The 18758-nt window shown below is 46.3% G+C and overlaps 1 protein-coding gene across 1 annotated transcript; it reads left to right on the top strand.

Annotated features, from left to right (window-relative positions):
- Nucleotides 1-1632: 1632 nt before the first annotated feature.
- On the top strand, nucleotides 1633-18224 carry FAM186A (family with sequence similarity 186 member A). The gene is made up of 7 exons (XM_043533177.1): nucleotides 1633-2162; nucleotides 2830-3061; nucleotides 4926-5102; nucleotides 5523-8526; nucleotides 9750-9942; nucleotides 12170-12358; nucleotides 18092-18224. The coding sequence occupies exons 1-6, from the start codon at nucleotides 1968-1970 to the stop codon at nucleotides 12170-12172; spliced, it is 3804 nt and encodes a 1267-aa protein (XP_043389112.1). The 5' UTR covers nucleotides 1633-1967; the 3' UTR covers nucleotides 12173-12358; nucleotides 18092-18224.
- The last annotated feature ends 534 nt before the right edge of the window (nucleotides 18225-18758 follow it).

Genomic DNA, 18758 nt, shown 5'->3' with positions numbered 1-18758 from the left:
AAGAAGATTACCAAATATTGTGATACCTGTGACAAATCACAAGAGTTACAAGACTGCATCACATCAAGATCTTGCTGAGCCTCAACCAGAGCAATGAGATGGCAAGAAAGCTGGGTCATGTTGTGCTCAAACATCACTCTGACCCACAAGATGCTGAAATGTGGCTCTGTTTCACAGGCCCCAACAGACATTTTGTCACAAAACAAACATTTGTGAAAAACTTTTAATATACAAAAAATTGTTGATTTTTGAAAATCGCACAATGAAAAATTCAACAAAATTATGTACATTTTTGTCCAGCCCTCAGCAAAGCCAACTTCTAATCAAGGCATTCAGGAAGATACTCCCTAAGGCAAGTTATACCAGAGCTATCCATTTTAGGACTCATGCACCTATCTCTGAGTATCTGGTATTGGCCACTATCGGAGACAGGATACTGCAGTAGGTGGACTCCTGATCTTGTCTGGCAATTCGTAGGTTCCTAATGCTCTTTTCCCATAACTCATAGGAGGCGATCAGAGGCCTGTATTCCAAGGATTGTCTGCTTTCCCCACTCACACACCATAAGGTGGCAAAGAGCTTTAATTCTTTGTACTTGTAGAGGATAAGATCAAGAGCAGAAACAGCTGAAACTTTGGAGTGGGAAATGGAATAATTCACCGTGTGGAGTCCTGAAAGTGGGTCAGGGGAGAAGGAACAATGCCAACATTTCAATTTAGAAAGACAAGGTTAGTGAGGTAAATTCTTACTGGACCAACTCCTGTTAGTGAGAGATACAAATTTTCAAGCTTACACAGAGCTTTTCAGGTCTGAAGAGCTCTGTGTAAGCACAAAAGCATGTCTCTCTCACCAAGAGAAGTTGGTCCAATAAAAGATATGACATCACCCATCATGTCTCTCTAATATCCTGGGACCATCATAGCTACAACAACACTGCATACAACATTTCAGTTTGGCAGCTTGGCAGGCAGTGAGTTCTGCTAAATAAAGAAAAATCTCCAATGAGTACAAGAAGGATCTAAGAACAATGATTTCCAGCCACAATATTGCACTGATAATCAAAGTATGGTCCACAGGCCACATGTGATCACCTTTACTGGTGGTCTGCAGACTGAAATATTTTATAGCCAAATGGTAGGAAATTGGGAGTTGGGAGGGGAAGTGAGTCCATGAAAAGCTTTTTCATAAATAGCCTTACAAAGCATTAAAAGCTTGAGCACCATTATGTTAGGGAATCTCTGCAGCTCCTCTTCAGGAATGGCTTCATTTGTAATTACTCTGACAAGCAATTCTATTTTTAAAATGTCCAGCACCACTAGAGACTTGTCCTTGCAAACACTCAGATGTGCCCCGCTGAGGACTACTTGTGCTTGCAATATATAAATGATAGAAAGATTATTGGACAACTGCAGCTCTGAACTTTTGTAGTACAGCCAGCAATGTCACCTTCTACCAGAAAGCTGTACTGACTGGGATATAAGTGTTCTGTTCTAGAACCTTCTTGTTAAGCTAGGGTGACCAGATGTCTCGTTTTTATAGGGACAGTCCCTTTTTTGAGGACTTTTATTTATATAGGTGCCTATTACCCCCCAACCCCCTGTCCCGTTTTTTCACAGTTGCTATCTGGTCACCCTATGTTAAGCACTCCTGTTGAAATCTCCCTAGGGGTTATTTAATTAGTAAATCCTGTTTGGTAGGTGTCTATCTATGTACATTCCATTCACTGTGCCTGATGATTTCAGGATAGAATCACAGGAAGGGTTATTATGACATCACCCAGACAAATGAAATATTCTCATCTCTTGGTGACATGTCCATTTGCCCCTCTGATGTTGAGCTAACAGCCAGAGAAACTGGACCTCCAACTACACCTCTAGAACGAGGAAACTAAACAGGCTTACCCTGTGATTCAGCTTGGAATTGTCAGAAGTTTATTCTTAGTGCAGGAAAACTACCAGGTCCTAAACATGGCAGTGCAGGAATCATCATCTTCGTCATTGTCATCAGGAAGCTCATATGAATCTGAAACAAACTCAGAACCCGAGCCTGAAGCTGCAGCCTCTACACTGGAACTCACTATCAGTCCTCTCACTGAAATCCCCCCTTCAGTGAAGAACATACTGGACAAAATTGATGCTGCCCAGCTCAGCAGAGCGAGGAAGGTACATGTTGACACTGAGCACCTGATCTTTGGGGCAGGTGAATGCCTCCTGTGAGTAGGATGCAAGGGAGATTAGCCCTCTGTAGGAGAGGCACCAGAGATAGGTGGAGGTCTCAGATTTTATGCCCCACTAAATATTCCCATTAGGGGTCTTGAATTGCTTTCCATTTTTAGTGAACGGCTCATGTCCACTGCCAGTTGGCTTTATCAGCAATTTGAGAAGCAGAATATTTGCTTCCTGATATTTGTCATTTAGAAATAAAGGGACACGATCCTGAGAAGTGTTAAGCACTCCCATTTGCAGTGCTGAGACCCACCCTAGCTAGGTTCTATTCCTAGCTCATCCTCTGTTATATGTTACTGTAGCATCCAGATCTCCTAACTGAGATCTGAGCCTCATTGTGCTAGGCAGCACATAATGAGAGGCAGCTCCTGCCTCAAAGAGTTTACAATCTGAATAGAGAAGTCAAACAAAAGGTGGGAGAAAGGAAGTATTATCTCACATAGAAATTAAGTGACTTGCCCAAGCTCAAACAAGGAATCCGTGGCAGAATGAAACCTAGCTCTCCTGAATCCCAGTCCAGTGGATTTACTTACCTGGGCTTGAGCTCCTTGCATGCAGGGTGTTCTAGAAACAGTATTATTAAGACCCTATCCTCTCTCTTTAGGAGGTTTTTAAGCAACTGTTTGTAATTCTGGATAATGTGAACCGGGTATGTAACTGCTTCAAAGGGGACCAAGGGATGGACCCAGAGATAGAAGAACAGTTCTTCCTCTCCGGCACTTGGGCTGAGAGGAAACGGAGGGCACTTCTACTGGACAAAGTAGCCATCTTGCTCAAAGCCAGCACAGCTCAAGGGAAAGATTTAAAGTTCGTTCTGGAATCATTAAAAGAATGGGGTAAGTTAATGGAGACAGTTGGCCTCTGGGATGCTCCAAAGTACAGGTAGCTCTAGAGCCATAGCCCTAAACTTTAGGGATGTCTGGAACCATGCTCTCCACCTGACCCCTATATCTCTATCACGGGGTCAGTCAAAAACCTGGATCCAAAAGCCTCTGAACTTTGGGGAAGTTTTGAGCTGGATTCCAACTTCATAGTTTGATCCCATTGTGGTGTTTGGGTGATCACCCAGGCTGGTAAGGGGTGCAGTCACCACCTTCCGTTATAACCTTGGGGTGCTTTAATGCTGTGCTGCTATGGCTCAGATCCCAGACACCAGTAGCTTGCTCGCAAGCACAAAGTCTTACCCTGGCTTTCATTGGCCTCCTCCTTCCAGGGTAACACCAACAGTTCTTATAGGCCTAGGTGTCCCCAAATCCATTCCTTTCCCCAGACAGTCTGATTTTCCCCCTCTAGTTTGTGATCCCCAAAGGCATGAAACTAGCCTCCCAATTATCATCTCACTTTGCCACACGCACTCCTCACAGTTTGCACACCCGAGAACTGCTTGGGTAAAAACAAACAAATTGTTTATTTAATAGAAAAACCACAGATTCAAAGATGAAATAGTAAGGGAGAGCAAACATATACAAGTTACACAGTAAATAAACATAAAGACACAGCTTCAGATGTCTTCTATATTAGTTAAAATCTTTTTTCTAATACAAGTTACCTATTGCCTTAAACAGTTTCCCAGCGTACCTCCTAACTGTGGGATCCAGTGTTTCACAGACAGCTTCTCACTTGGAGGCGGTCCCTCAGTTTCTGGATGAAAACGTCAGCTTCAAGACTCCTTTAAAAAAATATATTTTTACCCTTTTTTTTTTCTCTCAGACTATGGTGATTCCTGGTTATTCAGACTAGGGAAATTCCCAGTTGTCTCAATGTCTTTCCATTAACTTTAATGGTCTACCATTATCCTTTCCTGGGCTGGACAATGGTTAGGTACTTGAAGCTGGTATAATGTAAGCAACTGTCTTGGGAGGTAGCCTATCCCTCCCTGATTGCTTCATCGCCCTGTTTTGAGGAGATGCTAAAGTTGCCCCACAGTTACAAATTACAATTTTCTGTGTATACACATACATACATTAATAATCATGGTCTATATACAGATCTCATAATGACCATCAAGTTCAGAACATTACAAGTTTATTCAAAACCTTACTTGGTATATTTTTATAGTACAATGACATATTCTGCAATCAGTTGATTGAACTGCTTATTTTGGGGGTTTAAACCTCTTGTTCTCTCTATGGGGTGCCTGGACCCCAGTTGTCACACCCATCTCTGCTCAAACCCTGCAGCTATATAGTGGGGGTTTTGATTTACAGGACCATCTTGAATTTAACCTTTAGAATACCAGGAATTAGGTGATTTGCCCTCATGGTTCTCCACTGAGGGATCTAAGATGAGTTATATTAGTTTTTAATACCTGTCACACTCTTTGTCCCCAAACATGATTCCCACCTCCTTCTCACCAACAAGGGGAGACATCCGCTTGCCCACCTCCTTAGCCCTCTCAGAGGCCCTTACTGAATGTCCTAAGACTCCATCTCACAGACTCCTGCTCCCTGCCTACCCTACAGCATTGCTGTCCCCACCTCCCTATGTATTTTCCTGTGTTTGTGTGATATGTTACAATGTTCATCTGACCTCCTTGTGCAATTTTGAGACCTTTCTGTGACCACACCTGACTGTAGACATGTCACATATAAATTGCTAATCATCAGGCCAAGATCTTTTGTGTCATTTAATAAGGGTTTGATTTTCTGGAAGGTAATTAACGTGCACTTCATTCCCCTTTTTGCTTTGGCTCTTTTCAAGGTGAAATGTTGTCAGAAGGCAAAGAACAAGTCGGAGACACCCACACTGTCCAGTGGGTCAGTGATATGGAGACCAAGCTGCTGACCTCCCTTGATTATACAGAAGGATGTATAATGCAGCTATTCGATCTCTGCACAAGTCTTGTGGAACACAGGAGGAAAAAGAGGGGGAAATCAAGTATTTGTTTCAAACATCTTGGAATGAGAAAAGGGGGAAAATTAATATTTCTGATTAATTTGGAGGGACAACAATCTGATGCATATGCAGCCAGATTTTCAAAAGTGACCTTCAAGCATGAGGCATTTCAATATGCTTTCCAGCCTACCATACATCTTTATTGAGAGCACCCCAAAGTGTTTTCCCAGTCAGAGGCAAACTAAGTAGACAAGCTAGATACAGAAAGGATTATTATCCCCATTTTAAATATGGGGGACTGAGCAGTGAAGAATTTAGCCTAATGTCACACAGAGAGTTAGTGACAGAGCCATAAATTGAACCCAGATCTTCTGAGTTTTATCTCAGAGCCTTAACCATAGGACCATCCTTCCTTTCATTATAGACCCTAATTCTTTCTCTTTGTGTGTCTAACTTTCCCAGTAGTTCCCAAAAGCGGCATGTGGAGAGCATGGCGAGAGAAAGTTGCACAGAAACCTCAGGAAGCCCAGCCTTTGAGCCCTGAACAGATGTTAGAAGATGAATCTGTAATTTTCTCCAGGACTTCTGAGCTCCTTACCATGTTACAGGAATTTGTAGAGTCCACAGTGTTCAACAAAGCAGAAGCTGTTGTTGTTAAATATATAGTGACAATGGTGGCCAATCTCACCAAAGCCTTCACTCTGCTAACCAAACAGTGCCGTGGCCTGCAAGCAAAGTATGATACCTTAGCATCCCAGGAGTCCAGGAAGCAGGAAGTTCAGTATGTGAACTTTCAAAAGGAAGTACAGATGCTTAATGAGAAAAAGGCATCTTTGGAGGCTCGAGTCCAAAGCATTGAAGACAAATACAAGATGCTTCTTGTAGCAAATGAGGCAATGCAAAAAGTACTGCACAAGGTGAAGGAAAATGCAGCAGTAAAGATAGAACCATCTTTAAGAGACATGAAATTTGGGGCCAGGGCTTCTTTTGAATGGAAATCCCAGGAAGATGATGATAATGATCTGAGTAGGAAAAAGGATGCGGTTCTGTCAGCTGAAAAGCTGTCATGGAAATCCCAGGCAGACCTTGGTAAATCCCCCTGTAGGAAAAGGGAGGCAAAGGTACCAGATAAAAAGCAGCTTCAGAGACCATTGGCAGAGAGAACAGAAGACACCAGTGACAAACAGGAAACAAAGCTTCTAGATAAAAAGCCAGCACTGAAAGCCTCAATAGAGAGAGGTGAAGACATCAGTGACAAACAGGATGCAAAGCTTCTAGATAAAAACCCTTTAAGGAAAGTCTTGGTAGAGAGAGGTGAAGGCACCAGTGACAAACAGGAAACAAAGCTTCTAGATAAAAAGCCAGCACTGAAAGGCTCAATAGAGAGAGGTGAAGACATCAGTGACAAACAGAAAGTCCCGGTAGAGAGAACTCAAGACACTGTTGTCAAATGGGATGCAGTCATCCCAGTGGAAAAACAAGAAGAGACTTCAGGAGACCTGGCTGGAAGACGGCATGAACAACCTCTGGACAGTGAGCAAACAGAGGCTGCTGACAAATGGGATGTGAGCCTCCTGGGTGGAACCCAAGAAGTTGTTGAAGATGTCACTGGTGAATGGCATGAGATCCTGCCAGAGGAACATGAGCTCAAGGCTGACAGTGAAGAAGAAATTGAAAGGCTCCCATCCCCAACAGAGCTCCCATACCAAGGGATCTCTAGGAAAGGGAAGCAGAGGAGGAAGAAGGAAAGCCTGTATACTGAGGAGACACATACAGAAATGCCTCAGAGCCCAATCAGCAGAAGCAAGCTGGAACCATCCACTGCACTGTATGGGTTTAATTCAGCTATCCTGGCTTATCTGGAGCAGAAGATGGAGAAGCTATGGAAGTGTCCCTCTCCCGGGAAGAGACAAGCAGAGAGGATGCTGCCCAAGGACCCAGAAGCCCAAAGGCTCTACATGGCCTTGGAGAGGAAACTGGAAGAATGCTTCTCAAAAATGAAGATAAAATATTCCAGCAGCTTAGAGGAACAGAAGCTTCCAAGGAGCCTGGAGCTGACTGAAGAGCATGATGAGGAGGCAAAGTTGAGTGACCCTGACAGTCCCTTTTTGGAGTCCAAAGTTCCTGTCATCTCACGATGGGGACTCCCTGCAGCCCTGTGGAAGGACCCTAACGTCTCAGCACGTTTTCAGTTTCCCAAGCAATGGCAGGAGGAGGCGCAGGAGCCATGGCAGGGGGAGGCGCCGGAATGGTTTAAGAAGATACAGAAGGAGCAGCAGTGTCAGATGCAGTCACCACAGCCTGAGGAGCAGCTCCAGCAGCAGCTGCAAGGGGTAAAGGAGAAGGTGGAGGTGGAGCAGCTGGAGGAGGAGCAGCTGCAGCAGGAAGAGCATCAGTTTGAGGAGCTGCAGCCACAGCAGGAGCCACGGCAGGAAGGGCAGAAAGAGTGGCAGGAAGAGAAGCAAAAGCAGTGGAAGAAGTGGCTGGAAGAACAAGCGGAGGAGCAGAGGCTGTGCCAGCAGCAGCAGCGGGTGCAGCAGGAGGAGGAGCAGAGGCTGTGGCAGCAGCAGCGGGCGCAGCAGGAGGAGGTGCAGAGACTGTGGCAGCAGCAGCAGGAGGAGGAGCAGAGGCTGAGGCAGCAGCAGGAGGAGGAGCAGAGGCTGTGGCGGCAGCAGCGGGCGCAGCAGGAGGAGGTGCAGAGACTGTGGCAGCAGCGGGCACAGCAGGAGGAGGAGCAGAGGCTGAGGCAGCAGCAGGAGAAAGAGCGTGAGGCGCAGGCGAGGCACTGGCAGCAGCAGGTGGAGGAGCACGAGGAGCAGCGGCAGCTGTGGCAGCAGGAGCAGGCGGAACATGACCTTCAGCGGAGGCAGTGGCAGCAGCAGGAGGCGAAGCAGCAGGAGCAGGAGAGGTTATGGCAGCAACAGTGGCAGGAGCAGCTGCAGCAGTTGCATGAACAGCAAGAGTTGCAGCAAAAGCAGACGCAGCAGGAGCAGTATCTGACCCCACGGCCTAAAACAGTTCCCAGTACCAGAGAGCCTGGGACCCTGGAACACTCGACAAAACAGATCCCGCGAAGGCCCAGGAGAGAGATTGCAAAGGAAGAGGTCCTACTGTACAAATATTTCCAGCCTTCTGCCCAGCAAATGGTTCCTACTCAGAGCAAAGTATCCCTGCACTCTCAAGCTCAGTCTACTGAGGAGACCAGCTGGCTCCCCACTCTGGCTCAGAAGACCAAAGGGAAGAGCTTGGTGCCCTCCAGCCTGTCAGAGAAGCGGTACTGGGTGGATGTGGAGGCTCAGAGGGAGAATTTGGTGCTGCTAGGCCAGGCAACCCAAAAGTGCAGACTACCCCCATACCTGCACATGCAGGCGAAGGAAGTTATCACTGAGACCCTGCACACTGATGTTGAAAGGCTGGCTCTCCTCTTCCACAAATACATCTCCTTCTGCCACCTCCACCATGTCAGGTACCAACATATGCAGACTACTGGTATCCACGTGCGGCCAAATCCTTGCTAAGGACCTGCTCCTGCTGCCATCAAAGCCAGTGTGGCCTGTCCATTGAGTTCAATAGCAGCAGGACTTTGCTCAGTCTAAATTCCTATTGAAGCCAATGGAACAAATCCTGAGGTGCTTACTAAGGCCTTACTCAGACCACAGGCCTTGTGGCAGCTGGGGAATAAGTAAGGTGCAGACACACCTAGTTTATGTCCCCTCCCTTCCCTGACATGCCACACACACAAACACACCCTGGAATTTCCCTCCACTTGGGGCTCTTGTGAAAAGGCTCAAATAGCGTCTTGCACAAGGGTATTCTCCAAAGGACAGCTGTCTCTTTGTTTGGCTGTTCCTCAGGGCAACCAGGATGGGGTCCAGTGGATCAGATCCTGAGTGGTGCTGAGCATGTGTAGCACCCGTTAAAGTCTGCTTCTATTGAGCTCAGTGGTCAAACTCTCACTGATCTCATCAGAACAGGATTGTGCAAAGTGTGCTCAGCATCTCTCAGGATTTGGCCCTAGCTCAGCAATAGACAGACCATTTCCTTTACTTCTGTGGCAGTTCTGGGTGGTTGGTGCCTCTTGGGATTTGTCCCTAAATCAGTCAGATTAGCCTATCAACTCTATATTTTTTTTGGAGGGTTGGAAGATAAAGGCTTAAAGCAGCACAAAGGAAACTCCACATGGTCTCATCACCTAGTGATATGAGTGGGGTTTCCATGCTCCGAAATATCAGCGCTGAGATCCATTGTACAGATCTGACAGAAAAACCTGGCCTCAAAATTACAGATGGGTCAAAGCCAGAACAATTTATCCCACCCCCAACCATGAATTTTGGGAAAAAAGGTAGTGATGAACTCAAGCCACAGCCGTTGGGTTTGGATTTCAAACACCCCAAAGGTCAAAGGTCTTGGATCCAGGGTTGTGGTCTGGACCATCTCTAATTAAAAGAGATGCAAATGAGGTACTGCAATACCTAGAAATTAAGATGATAGGGCATTAGAAAAACTGAGATGGCTGGATGTATGTCTAGACAGAACCCTAAACCCAAAGCACCTCTCAGTTTGCATATCCTTCCCACTCCCCTGCCAACACAACACACACCAAACTATGTAAATAGGTTGTTTGGTTTCTCTTCTACTGTGGAGAAGAAACATTTCTCACAATTTAATTCCTTTTCTTTCTATTCCAAGACAAACCTTAATGTCCCGATTGGAAGCTGCCAGAGCTGTAAATGATGGTGCTGAGGTCCGGAACTTGTACACATATGTGGAGAGGGTGGATGCTTACCGGAAAAAGGTGCTACAGTGCTGGGTGGCCAAGCAGAAAACAGCAGAGCGGGCACGTCAACACTGCCTTGGCAAGATGATTTCCTTGTTTGCCCAGGTGAGCTTTTGGGGCGAAGTTCTCTTCTTGGTTCCCACAGATGATCCTGCTAACATCATTGGCATAACCAAGAGAAGAGTGTGTCCCTTGGTTTTTATTGGTCACTTTTGTTTCTAAAATCAGAAATATCCAATGGGATAACAAGACAGAAAAACAGCGTATATGGGGCTAGGGTGAAATTTCCCCCTGTGCAGAAATGCCAGCACAAGGCCTATGCCCAAGGCCCAAAGAGCATAAGTGGGACTTAAGTAGTGCATCAGCCTTGCTCTGGCTGTCTGCACAGGAGTAGATGTCACCTTTACTGATATTTCCCATCTATTCTTGAATCCTAGTCTTCCAGGGAGTGGGAAGGGTGTTGAGGATCAATTGTGGTTGCAAAGAAGAGGGATGGTCCAGAGATTAGGGTACTAGTTTAGGACTTGGTTCAAGTCCCTTCTCGGCCACAGACTTCTTGGGTGACCTTGGGCAAGTCACTTAGCGTCGCTGTGCCTCAGATACCCATCTGCAAATGGGATAATAACCACCGCACAGGGGTGCTCAGAGGATGAATACATTAAAGATTGTTAGGTGCTCAGGTACTATGGTAATGGAGGCCAGATAAATACTTTGCCTTCAATTGAAAGGAGCTGGAGAAAGGCAAAATGTTACTGTGCCTGATACTGAGTAGCATGCTAACTGCCTGTAGCCTCCAGAAAAGCCAACAGGAGTCGTGGGTGCTTGGCAGCTTTCTGGGATTTGAAATAATTAATAAATTCCTGTAAAAAAATTTAAAGTGCCACCTTCTCCTCTTTTAAATCCCTCCATAAAACCTACCACTGCCATGATGCCTAAACATCACTGTCACCTGGCATTGGTTAGGCAAGGGGCGAACTGAGGCTTCTGTTTTTATTTTATGCTAACCTTTGTTTTGTTGTTCCCTCATCCCATCAGATCCTCTCCCCACCCCATTTGTCTGCTGTGTTCACCTGTTACATCCTAACATCTAGATTGTGAGCTCTCTGGGGCAGGATCTGTCTCTTTGCTATACTTGCCTATAATTACTATAATATCTCTACTATTCTTTTACTAATGATTACGAACTCCAATCCTTATGTTTCAGAGTAGCAGCCGTGTTAGTCTTTATTATGTTCTTACTCAGACAAACTCCTACTGGCCAAGGATTTAGATATTATTATTATTATTTATTATTACCAGTGAACAGACTAATTGGACCAGATTCTCCTCTCCCCATACCCAGTTTTACCCATTGTAGCCCTTTTGATTTCAGTCAGGTTATTTCTGAGTGTGTGTGAGAGAAGGGAAAGGGGAAGCACTGGCGGCAGAGGACAGCTCCTTTTCTTTGCTGTTCCATTAGCTCCGCCTGAGCGCTGAACTCCACCTCAGCAGCCCATCCCCACTCATGATCAAAGCAGTGGATGAAATGAAGAAGGAGTTCCCGTCCTCAGCCCATGCCAGATCCAAATCCCCTGGCTATCCAAGCCCCCTGGCAAGTGTGAAGAAAGTCAGAGACTTTATGCATCCAGCTGGAGTCAGGTATATGGGGGTCTGGAAATGTCCAAGGCAGCCCTTATTAACACACCCTGCCTTGCTACAGCCCCAAATAGTGATCTGAAGCTCAGGTCCTCATTGTGGGCCTGATCCTGTGAGGTGCTTGTTGCCTCCTCTAAGAGGCTGAGCACCTACAACTCTCACTGACTTTTGAGGGTGCTCAACTTCTATCAGGATCAAGCCCTGAGAGCCTCAGCATTCCATTTGGCCTCTCCCCCTTTTCACTGTCTCACTCTTTCAAGACCTCCAGCCAGAATAAGACATACCCTGTGTTCCCATCTTGGCTGTTTCAGCTTTTTCCCTTCCTCTCTGTACTTGTTCTGTGGCTAAGCAGAGGACTTCAGTCTCTAGGGCTGCCAACCACCATTTGAAGCCCAATCCTGCTGAGCACCCTCAATTGCTACTGAGCCAAGTCCTGTCATTGACTCAAGCAAACTCCCTTTGGAGTCTAATCCTGAGAGGCACTTCTCACCTCCATCTCCCACTGAAGTCCTTTGAACACTGGGTCACTTATGTAGGTGCTTAAATATGGGCTTAAATGCCTAGCTTTAGCACTTGTTTGTACATTCTGGGTTGAGTCAGGACCCCATGGCTTGGCCCATCACGTTACCGTGTTAATAGGTTTGTAGCTGAGTAGTTTTTATTGCTTGCAAATGACTGTGTTCTTGTGCTCCTGCAGTGAGCAGCTTTGTGACCAGATAGAGTCAGTATGGAGGACTGATGTCATCTCTCACGGTTTTCCTATCGTTCCAAAACCCCCTGTGTCACTACTCTGGTCCCAGGCTGGTGGCTTCCCAGATATCCCTAGGTTTCTGGAACTGGATGTGAGCTCAGTTAGGAGCAAACCCTTTAGGACTCTACAGACACGGTAAGCAGCCTTACATTTTATTTTACCTTAGTCTGCAGGAGGAACCATGTTATAATTATATGACTGTGTCAATCTCTAATTCCCTCTTTCCAAAGATCTCACCAAGCTTTGCAAATATTAATGAGTTAAACTTCCGGGTGAGTTAGGGAAACATCTGTATTCCCATTTTACAGATGGGCAAAATGAGGCACAGAGGGAAAAGCAAGTCAGTATCAGAGCCTGAAATAGAACCCAGCTCTTGTGACTCCCATCCCGGTGCTCTAACCATTAGACCATCCTACACCTCTCTACATGCTGAATGGGATTTCTTTTTTTGACTGAAGCCACCCTGTCTCTTTGGTTTTATGCTGCAGAAAGAGCTGTATTTGAGCAGGGGATGGGCAAAGGAAGGTGAGAGAGGGCCTGTGGGGGAGAGGAGGGAGGCAGGATGCAAATGTGCTATGAGTGGAGGCCAAGAGGAAGGCCAAAATATTATTTTCAGACACAACATTAGAGATGTAAGAGTCCCCTTGATACTTGCACATGGATACACGTATCAGAGTAACCGGGAGTAATGGGTGCACACTGAGCTAATAAATACCTTAGCATTACATATTAATAACAGCCCAGCTAGCTCCCCACCACATGGGCTTTGTATCCACCTCCCATCCACACCACACTGCTTGTGTTCCCCCACAGCCAGATGTCGCCCTGCCCTGCTAGCTTGGTGTGTGTGTTTCTCCCGCTTGCCAAAAGCTTTGGCAGAGTGCTGATGTTTCCTTCTTCCAGGAACTTCTTAGAATTTCTGCAACAGCCTGTTGCTGCAGGTTCACATGCTGCTGGTCCTGGCTCCTGCTGGTGGTGCTCAAAGCTACCTGAGCAGGGGACAAGGCTCATTCCTGTGAATGTGGGAGGAGCACCCCAAAATGTGATGAATTGCCACATTTTTTTAACTGAGAAAGGCAAGCCATTCGTTCCCCATGACCCTCAAGATCTAAAAAGTTTGCATGGATTAAAAGGACCAGCTATGCCAGAGGTGGGCAAACTACGGCCCGCAGGCCCCTTCTGCCCGGCCCCTGAGCTCCTGGCCTGGGAGGTGATCCCCCAGCCCCTCCCTCACTGTTCCCCCTCCCGTGTAGCCTCAGCTCACTGCGCCGGCGCAGTGCTCTGGGCAGGGGGGTTGCGAGCTCCTGGGGCAGTGCAGCTGCACAGCCCAGCCTGACCCGGTGCTCTGTGCTGTGCGGCTGTAGCACCGCCAGCCACTGGTGCTCAGGCAGCGTGGTAAGGGGGCAGGGAGTGGTGGGGGGTTGGATAGAGATCAGGGAAGTTCGAGGGGGTGGTCAGGGGCCAGGGGTGTGGATAGGGGTCATGGTGGTCAGAGGGCGGGAAACAAGGAGATTGAATGGGGACAAGGGTCCTGGGAGGGCAGTCAGAGGCAGGGATCAGGGGTGGTTGGATGGGGCAGGGGTCCCGGGGGGCAGTCAGGAATGAGAGGAGGGGTTGGATGGGGTGGTGGGGGGCAATCAGGGGCGGGGGGTCTTGGGGCGGTCAGGGGACAGGGAGCAGGGGGTGCTGGATGGGGCAGGAGTCCCAGGGGGGCCGTCAGGGGGCGAGAAGCAGAGCGGGTTGGATAGGGATCAGGGACCGGGCCACACCTGGCTGTTTGGCTCCATACAATTTTGGAAACCCAATGTGGCCCTCAGGCCAAAAAGTTTGCCTGCTCCTGAGCTATGCTCATGCAATCCAGACAGTTGTGGGGCTCTGGGCTCCAGAACTGTCTCCTCTACAGCCAACCTGGCCTCTCTGTCTCCTTCTGTCCGGTCAATGCCACTTTGGCTTCCATGGCACTTCTGCCCCTCCCCATAGGAAGCCAAAGACCACAGGGCAAACCCCTAAGCCTAGGCAATGATAAAAAACCCTTTCAGCGCTCACAGGCAGGTAGAGATGCTCATTGAATCCAGGGCCGAGGCAGCAGATGCTATGGGGTGCAAATGTGACCCTTGTCTCTCATGATTTGTGCTCACATTGCTGCCACCTTTGTCTGGGCTAGAGAGTTGAGTTAATCCCCCTTCCTGTCTCTCTTCATGAGTGGCCTGTAGGTGTCACTGTTTAGTCACACAGCACTCAAAGCATCCTTGTATTCAGGATGACACTGCCTGCATTGAATTTGTATCTCCAGCCTTCAAACTTGTTTAATTGCTACACACACACATGCATGGAATCTCATTACATTTACTCATTTAAACTGATCTGGATTCAAGGATGCAGAGGAGTTGAATGGGAAGAACCTCCGGAAGAGAACAGCAAAACTGGGCTCACCTTCTCCAAGATTCACTGAGTGCCTTTTATCCAAGCATTGTTTACAAACCATATGGCGACAGTACCCAGAGAATCCAGTCACCGTGGAGGGCAGCAGTCAGGCTGTGCAGCATCGGGTGCGGGGCTTGGGAAATGTTTGGGAAACCCTGACTCTTGTGAAAAGTGCTGTGGGATCTTCCTGGCCCTACTCCGTTTAACATTTTTATCAATAACCTGAAAGAAAACATTAAATCATCACTGATCAAGTTTGCAGATTACACCAAAATTGGGGGAGTGGTAAATAATGAAGGGGACAGGTCACTGATATAGAGTGATCAAGCTGGGCTCAAGCAAACAATATGCCTTTTAATATGGCTAAATGTAAATGTATACATGTAGGAACAAAGAATGTAGGCCATACTTACAGGATGAAGGACTCTATCCTGAGAAGCAGTGACTCTGAAAAAGATTTGGGGTTCGTAGTGGAGATGATCAGCTGAACATGAGCTTCCAGTGCGACTCTGTGGCCAAAAGAGCTAATGTGCTCATTGGGTGCATAACCAGGGCACTCTCAAGTGGCAGTAAACAGGTTATTTTGCCTCTATACATGGCATTGGTGTGACCACTGCTGGAATACTGTGTTCAGTTCTGGTGCCAGCAATACAAGAGGATGTTGATAAATTGGAGTGGGTTTAGAGAAGTGTCACAAGAGTTATTAAAGGATTAGAAAACATGCTTTGTAGTGATAGGCTCCAGGAACTCAATCTGTTTAGCTTAACAAAGAGAAGGTTAAGAGGTGACTTGATCACAGTCTATAAGTACCTACATGGGGAACAAATATTTAATAATGGGCTCTTCAGTCTATCAGAGAAATTTATAAAAAGTTCCAGTGGTTGGAAGTTGAAACTAGATAAAGTCAGACTGGAAATAAACTGTAAATTTTTAACAGTCAAAGTAATTGAAACAGTTTACGAATGCTTGTGATGGATTCTCCATCACTGATAATTTTTCAATCAAGACTAGATGTTCTTCTAAGAGATATGCTGTAGAAATTATTTTGGGGCAGTTCTCTGGCCTGTGTTATACAGGAGATCAGACTAGATGACCAAAATGGTCCCTTTTGGCCTTGGAATCTATGAATCTATAACGTCCACACAGACAGGCAGTATCCACAGATTCAAGGCTTCCTCTGAAAGCTCCACACATAGTAAAAAGAAAAGGAGTACTTGTGGCACCTTAGAGACTAACCAGTTTATTTGAGCATGAGCTTTTGTGAGCTACAGCTCACTTCATCGGATGCATAGCTCATGCTCAAATAAACTGGTTAGTCTCTAAGGTGCCACAAGTACTCCTTTTCTTTTTACGAATACAGACTAACACGGCTGTTACTCTGAAACCTGACACATAGTAAAGTGTATGATAGCCAGGTCCCCTGCCTTGGAAGGGCCCAGCAGAGTCCTTTGGTGTTGGAATCCATCGTTCTAGTTATTTCAATATTGATGCTCATACTACAAAGCCTGTGGATAAACCTTCTGAGGGTAATGAGACTACCAGTCTGGTGGGACTGGGAATGAGTCTTACCAGCTGCAAGAAGCAAACACAGTAGAAAAACAGATATGCCCAGCTTTCACTGACATTCTGCATACCCAGCTGGAGGGGCAGGGGGAAGTGGTGCTTCTTAGGTGGGTTTTACAGGGCAAGAAGTCTGAGGCTTTTCTCCTGTAGAAGTTCACACGCTGGTAGAGCAGGAAAGGATTGCACAAACTGGAGGGCAAACTGGGAGGGACTGAGGAGTTATTTGGGATCCAGCGGGTTTTGTGCTGGTGAAAGATGCAGATTTGTAGCTCCAGAGGCTGAATAGGCATGTTAGGACCAGGTTACTTACACACACACACATCCTCCTGTCCTGCCCCTCAGTGCTTGGCCTGTCTGTGAATGTTGCCTGCAATTATCATAAATTCTCAGTGGGGTCAGGACCTGAGTTACAGTCAGCTGAGTAATCAAAATCCATTTGAGAGATTAGTTCCTGCCCAGGCTGCAGGCTTCAGCTGGCACAGTCCAGTGGAAGTTTCACTGACCAGTGTCTCTAAGACATGTGCATAAGAATGAGAGAGAAGCACATTTAAGTGGAATAAAAACAGCACAAGAAATTATAGCAAAATATGCAGCCCACATAAAATGTTACCATCTGTGGGCTCTGTCATGGCATCCGATAGACACCAAGGGGATTTCTGATTGAGTGTGACCTTAGATAGTCAAGGTGGGTGAGGTAATATCTTTTCTTGGACCAACTTCTATTGATGAAAGAGTCAAGCTTTCAAGCTACACAGAGCTCTTCTTCAAGTCTGGGGAAGGTACTAAGAGTGTGCAAGCTAAATACAAGATTGAACAGATAGTTTAGTATAAGTAGTTAGCACATGTTCTAAGGGACCATTTCCGATGAACTGTAAGGTTTGGCTCTGTGAGATTAAAATACCTTTCAGAGCTTGATTTGCTGTGACATTCGAGGTGTGTCTATACAGCCCGCAGCAGTGAGCTTCCCAGCCCAGGTCTCATGCTCGCGCTCTAAAAAAAGCTCTGTAGACAACAGCACTTTGAAGTTGTGGCTCAGGCTCTGAAGCTCACCTCTCTCCTAGCTCCTGCCCAAGCCACAGTTTCAAAGCACTCACTATTTTGAGCCCCTTTAGCCCATGTCTGTTGACTTGGGCTGGGAGGCTCGCTTCCACAGGCTGTGTAGACATATCCTCAGTGATGCTGTGTATCTAATAGCTACAGCCTGGGATCAGGATCCTATTCTATGTTCTCATTTACTCTGCACACCAGATGTAATAAGGCTTATCACTTTTCATCTTCAAGGCGCTTTGCAAACATTAACCTATTAATCCTCACACACACACCCCCATGTGGTAGTTAAGGATTATCCCCGTTTTACAGATCTGTCTTTATCCACAAAATCTGTTCATGAATTTCTAGTGCACCCCTTACCACAGTGTCAAGGTATCAAAATAATGAAGAAACAGAGTCAAGAGAGGTTACAGCCTGATTTTCAGAAATGCTGAGCACCCATAACTCCAGCTGAAACTGCCGGTGCTCAGCATTTCTGAAAATCAACGCTTAAGTATCTAAGGGGGTTGATGTCAGCACTAGGATTAGAAGTCACCCTCTCCTAACTTCGAGGCCTGCTCTCTGACCATTAGACCATCCCATACTATTTAAAGGGCTGACCCTGTAAGGCCCTGAGTGTTCTTAGCACCCAAATAAATCAGTGGGTGTTGCACTTAATCAGCACTTTGTCGGATTGGTCCTTTTGTTTGTAGATATCAGTCACTAATGTCCCTAGTTCTTATATATGTACAACCCCATTGACTTTAGATGCAGCAGGTGTGCAAGTCTGGGCTCTGCATAGCTATTAAATCATTAGTATTTTGTAACAATAAGCCTGTCTTTTTTTTTTAGAGTCCAGAACCTTCCTAGATGGAAAACATATGGACACAAGTAAAAACCCATGTAAATATAGGATAGTCCAGATGCAGTTTAATGCACAACAGAAATTTATGTAGAAAGCAAATAAAGTTTATTTTTGTGTTTATTTCATGGTCATGTGCCTTTACTGTAAAGCCTGCAGTTTATGTTCCAGTCTGTTGAGTCTGGGATTGTCAAAGGCTCCTAAGGGAGTTTCATTGAAATCTCAACTTCTGTTGAACTCCAGTCCTTCCACTGAATTTCTGTTCCTGCTCAGGAATGTGCCCCTCCATCCCCCTCCATCCCCCTGGGCCTTCTCTTAGCTGAATAAGGGGCAGCAACAGAAACAATTGTACCTTCTGCCCATGTGTGTTACAGAGCAAAATTTATGTGCCCTATATACTGAAATCAAGAGGTTATATAGTGAAAGGGACTGAATGGCAAAGTGAAAAGCTGTTCTTTTCAGGCAAGCATTAGCTTGATATGGATTTGGGCTGGACTATGGCAAGCTTCATCTCATTTTGGTGGGCTGAGGTGACTGATAAGGGGAGGAGTTCTGACCTCCTAGCCCTGCTTGGCCACTCTATCAGAGTTGCACTAATTTGCATAGAGGTGTGGGGTTGTGTCATGTATTCCTTAGTATAGAGGACCTGGAACAATA

The sequence above is a fragment of the Chelonia mydas genome, chromosome 20, assembly GCF_015237465.2.
Source record: "Chelonia mydas isolate rCheMyd1 chromosome 20, rCheMyd1.pri.v2, whole genome shotgun sequence".
Taxonomy (NCBI): Eukaryota; Metazoa; Chordata; order Testudines; family Cheloniidae; genus Chelonia; species Chelonia mydas.
Note: the sequence above shows the minus strand (reverse complement) of the source record. Positions and strands in the feature narration are given on the sequence as shown.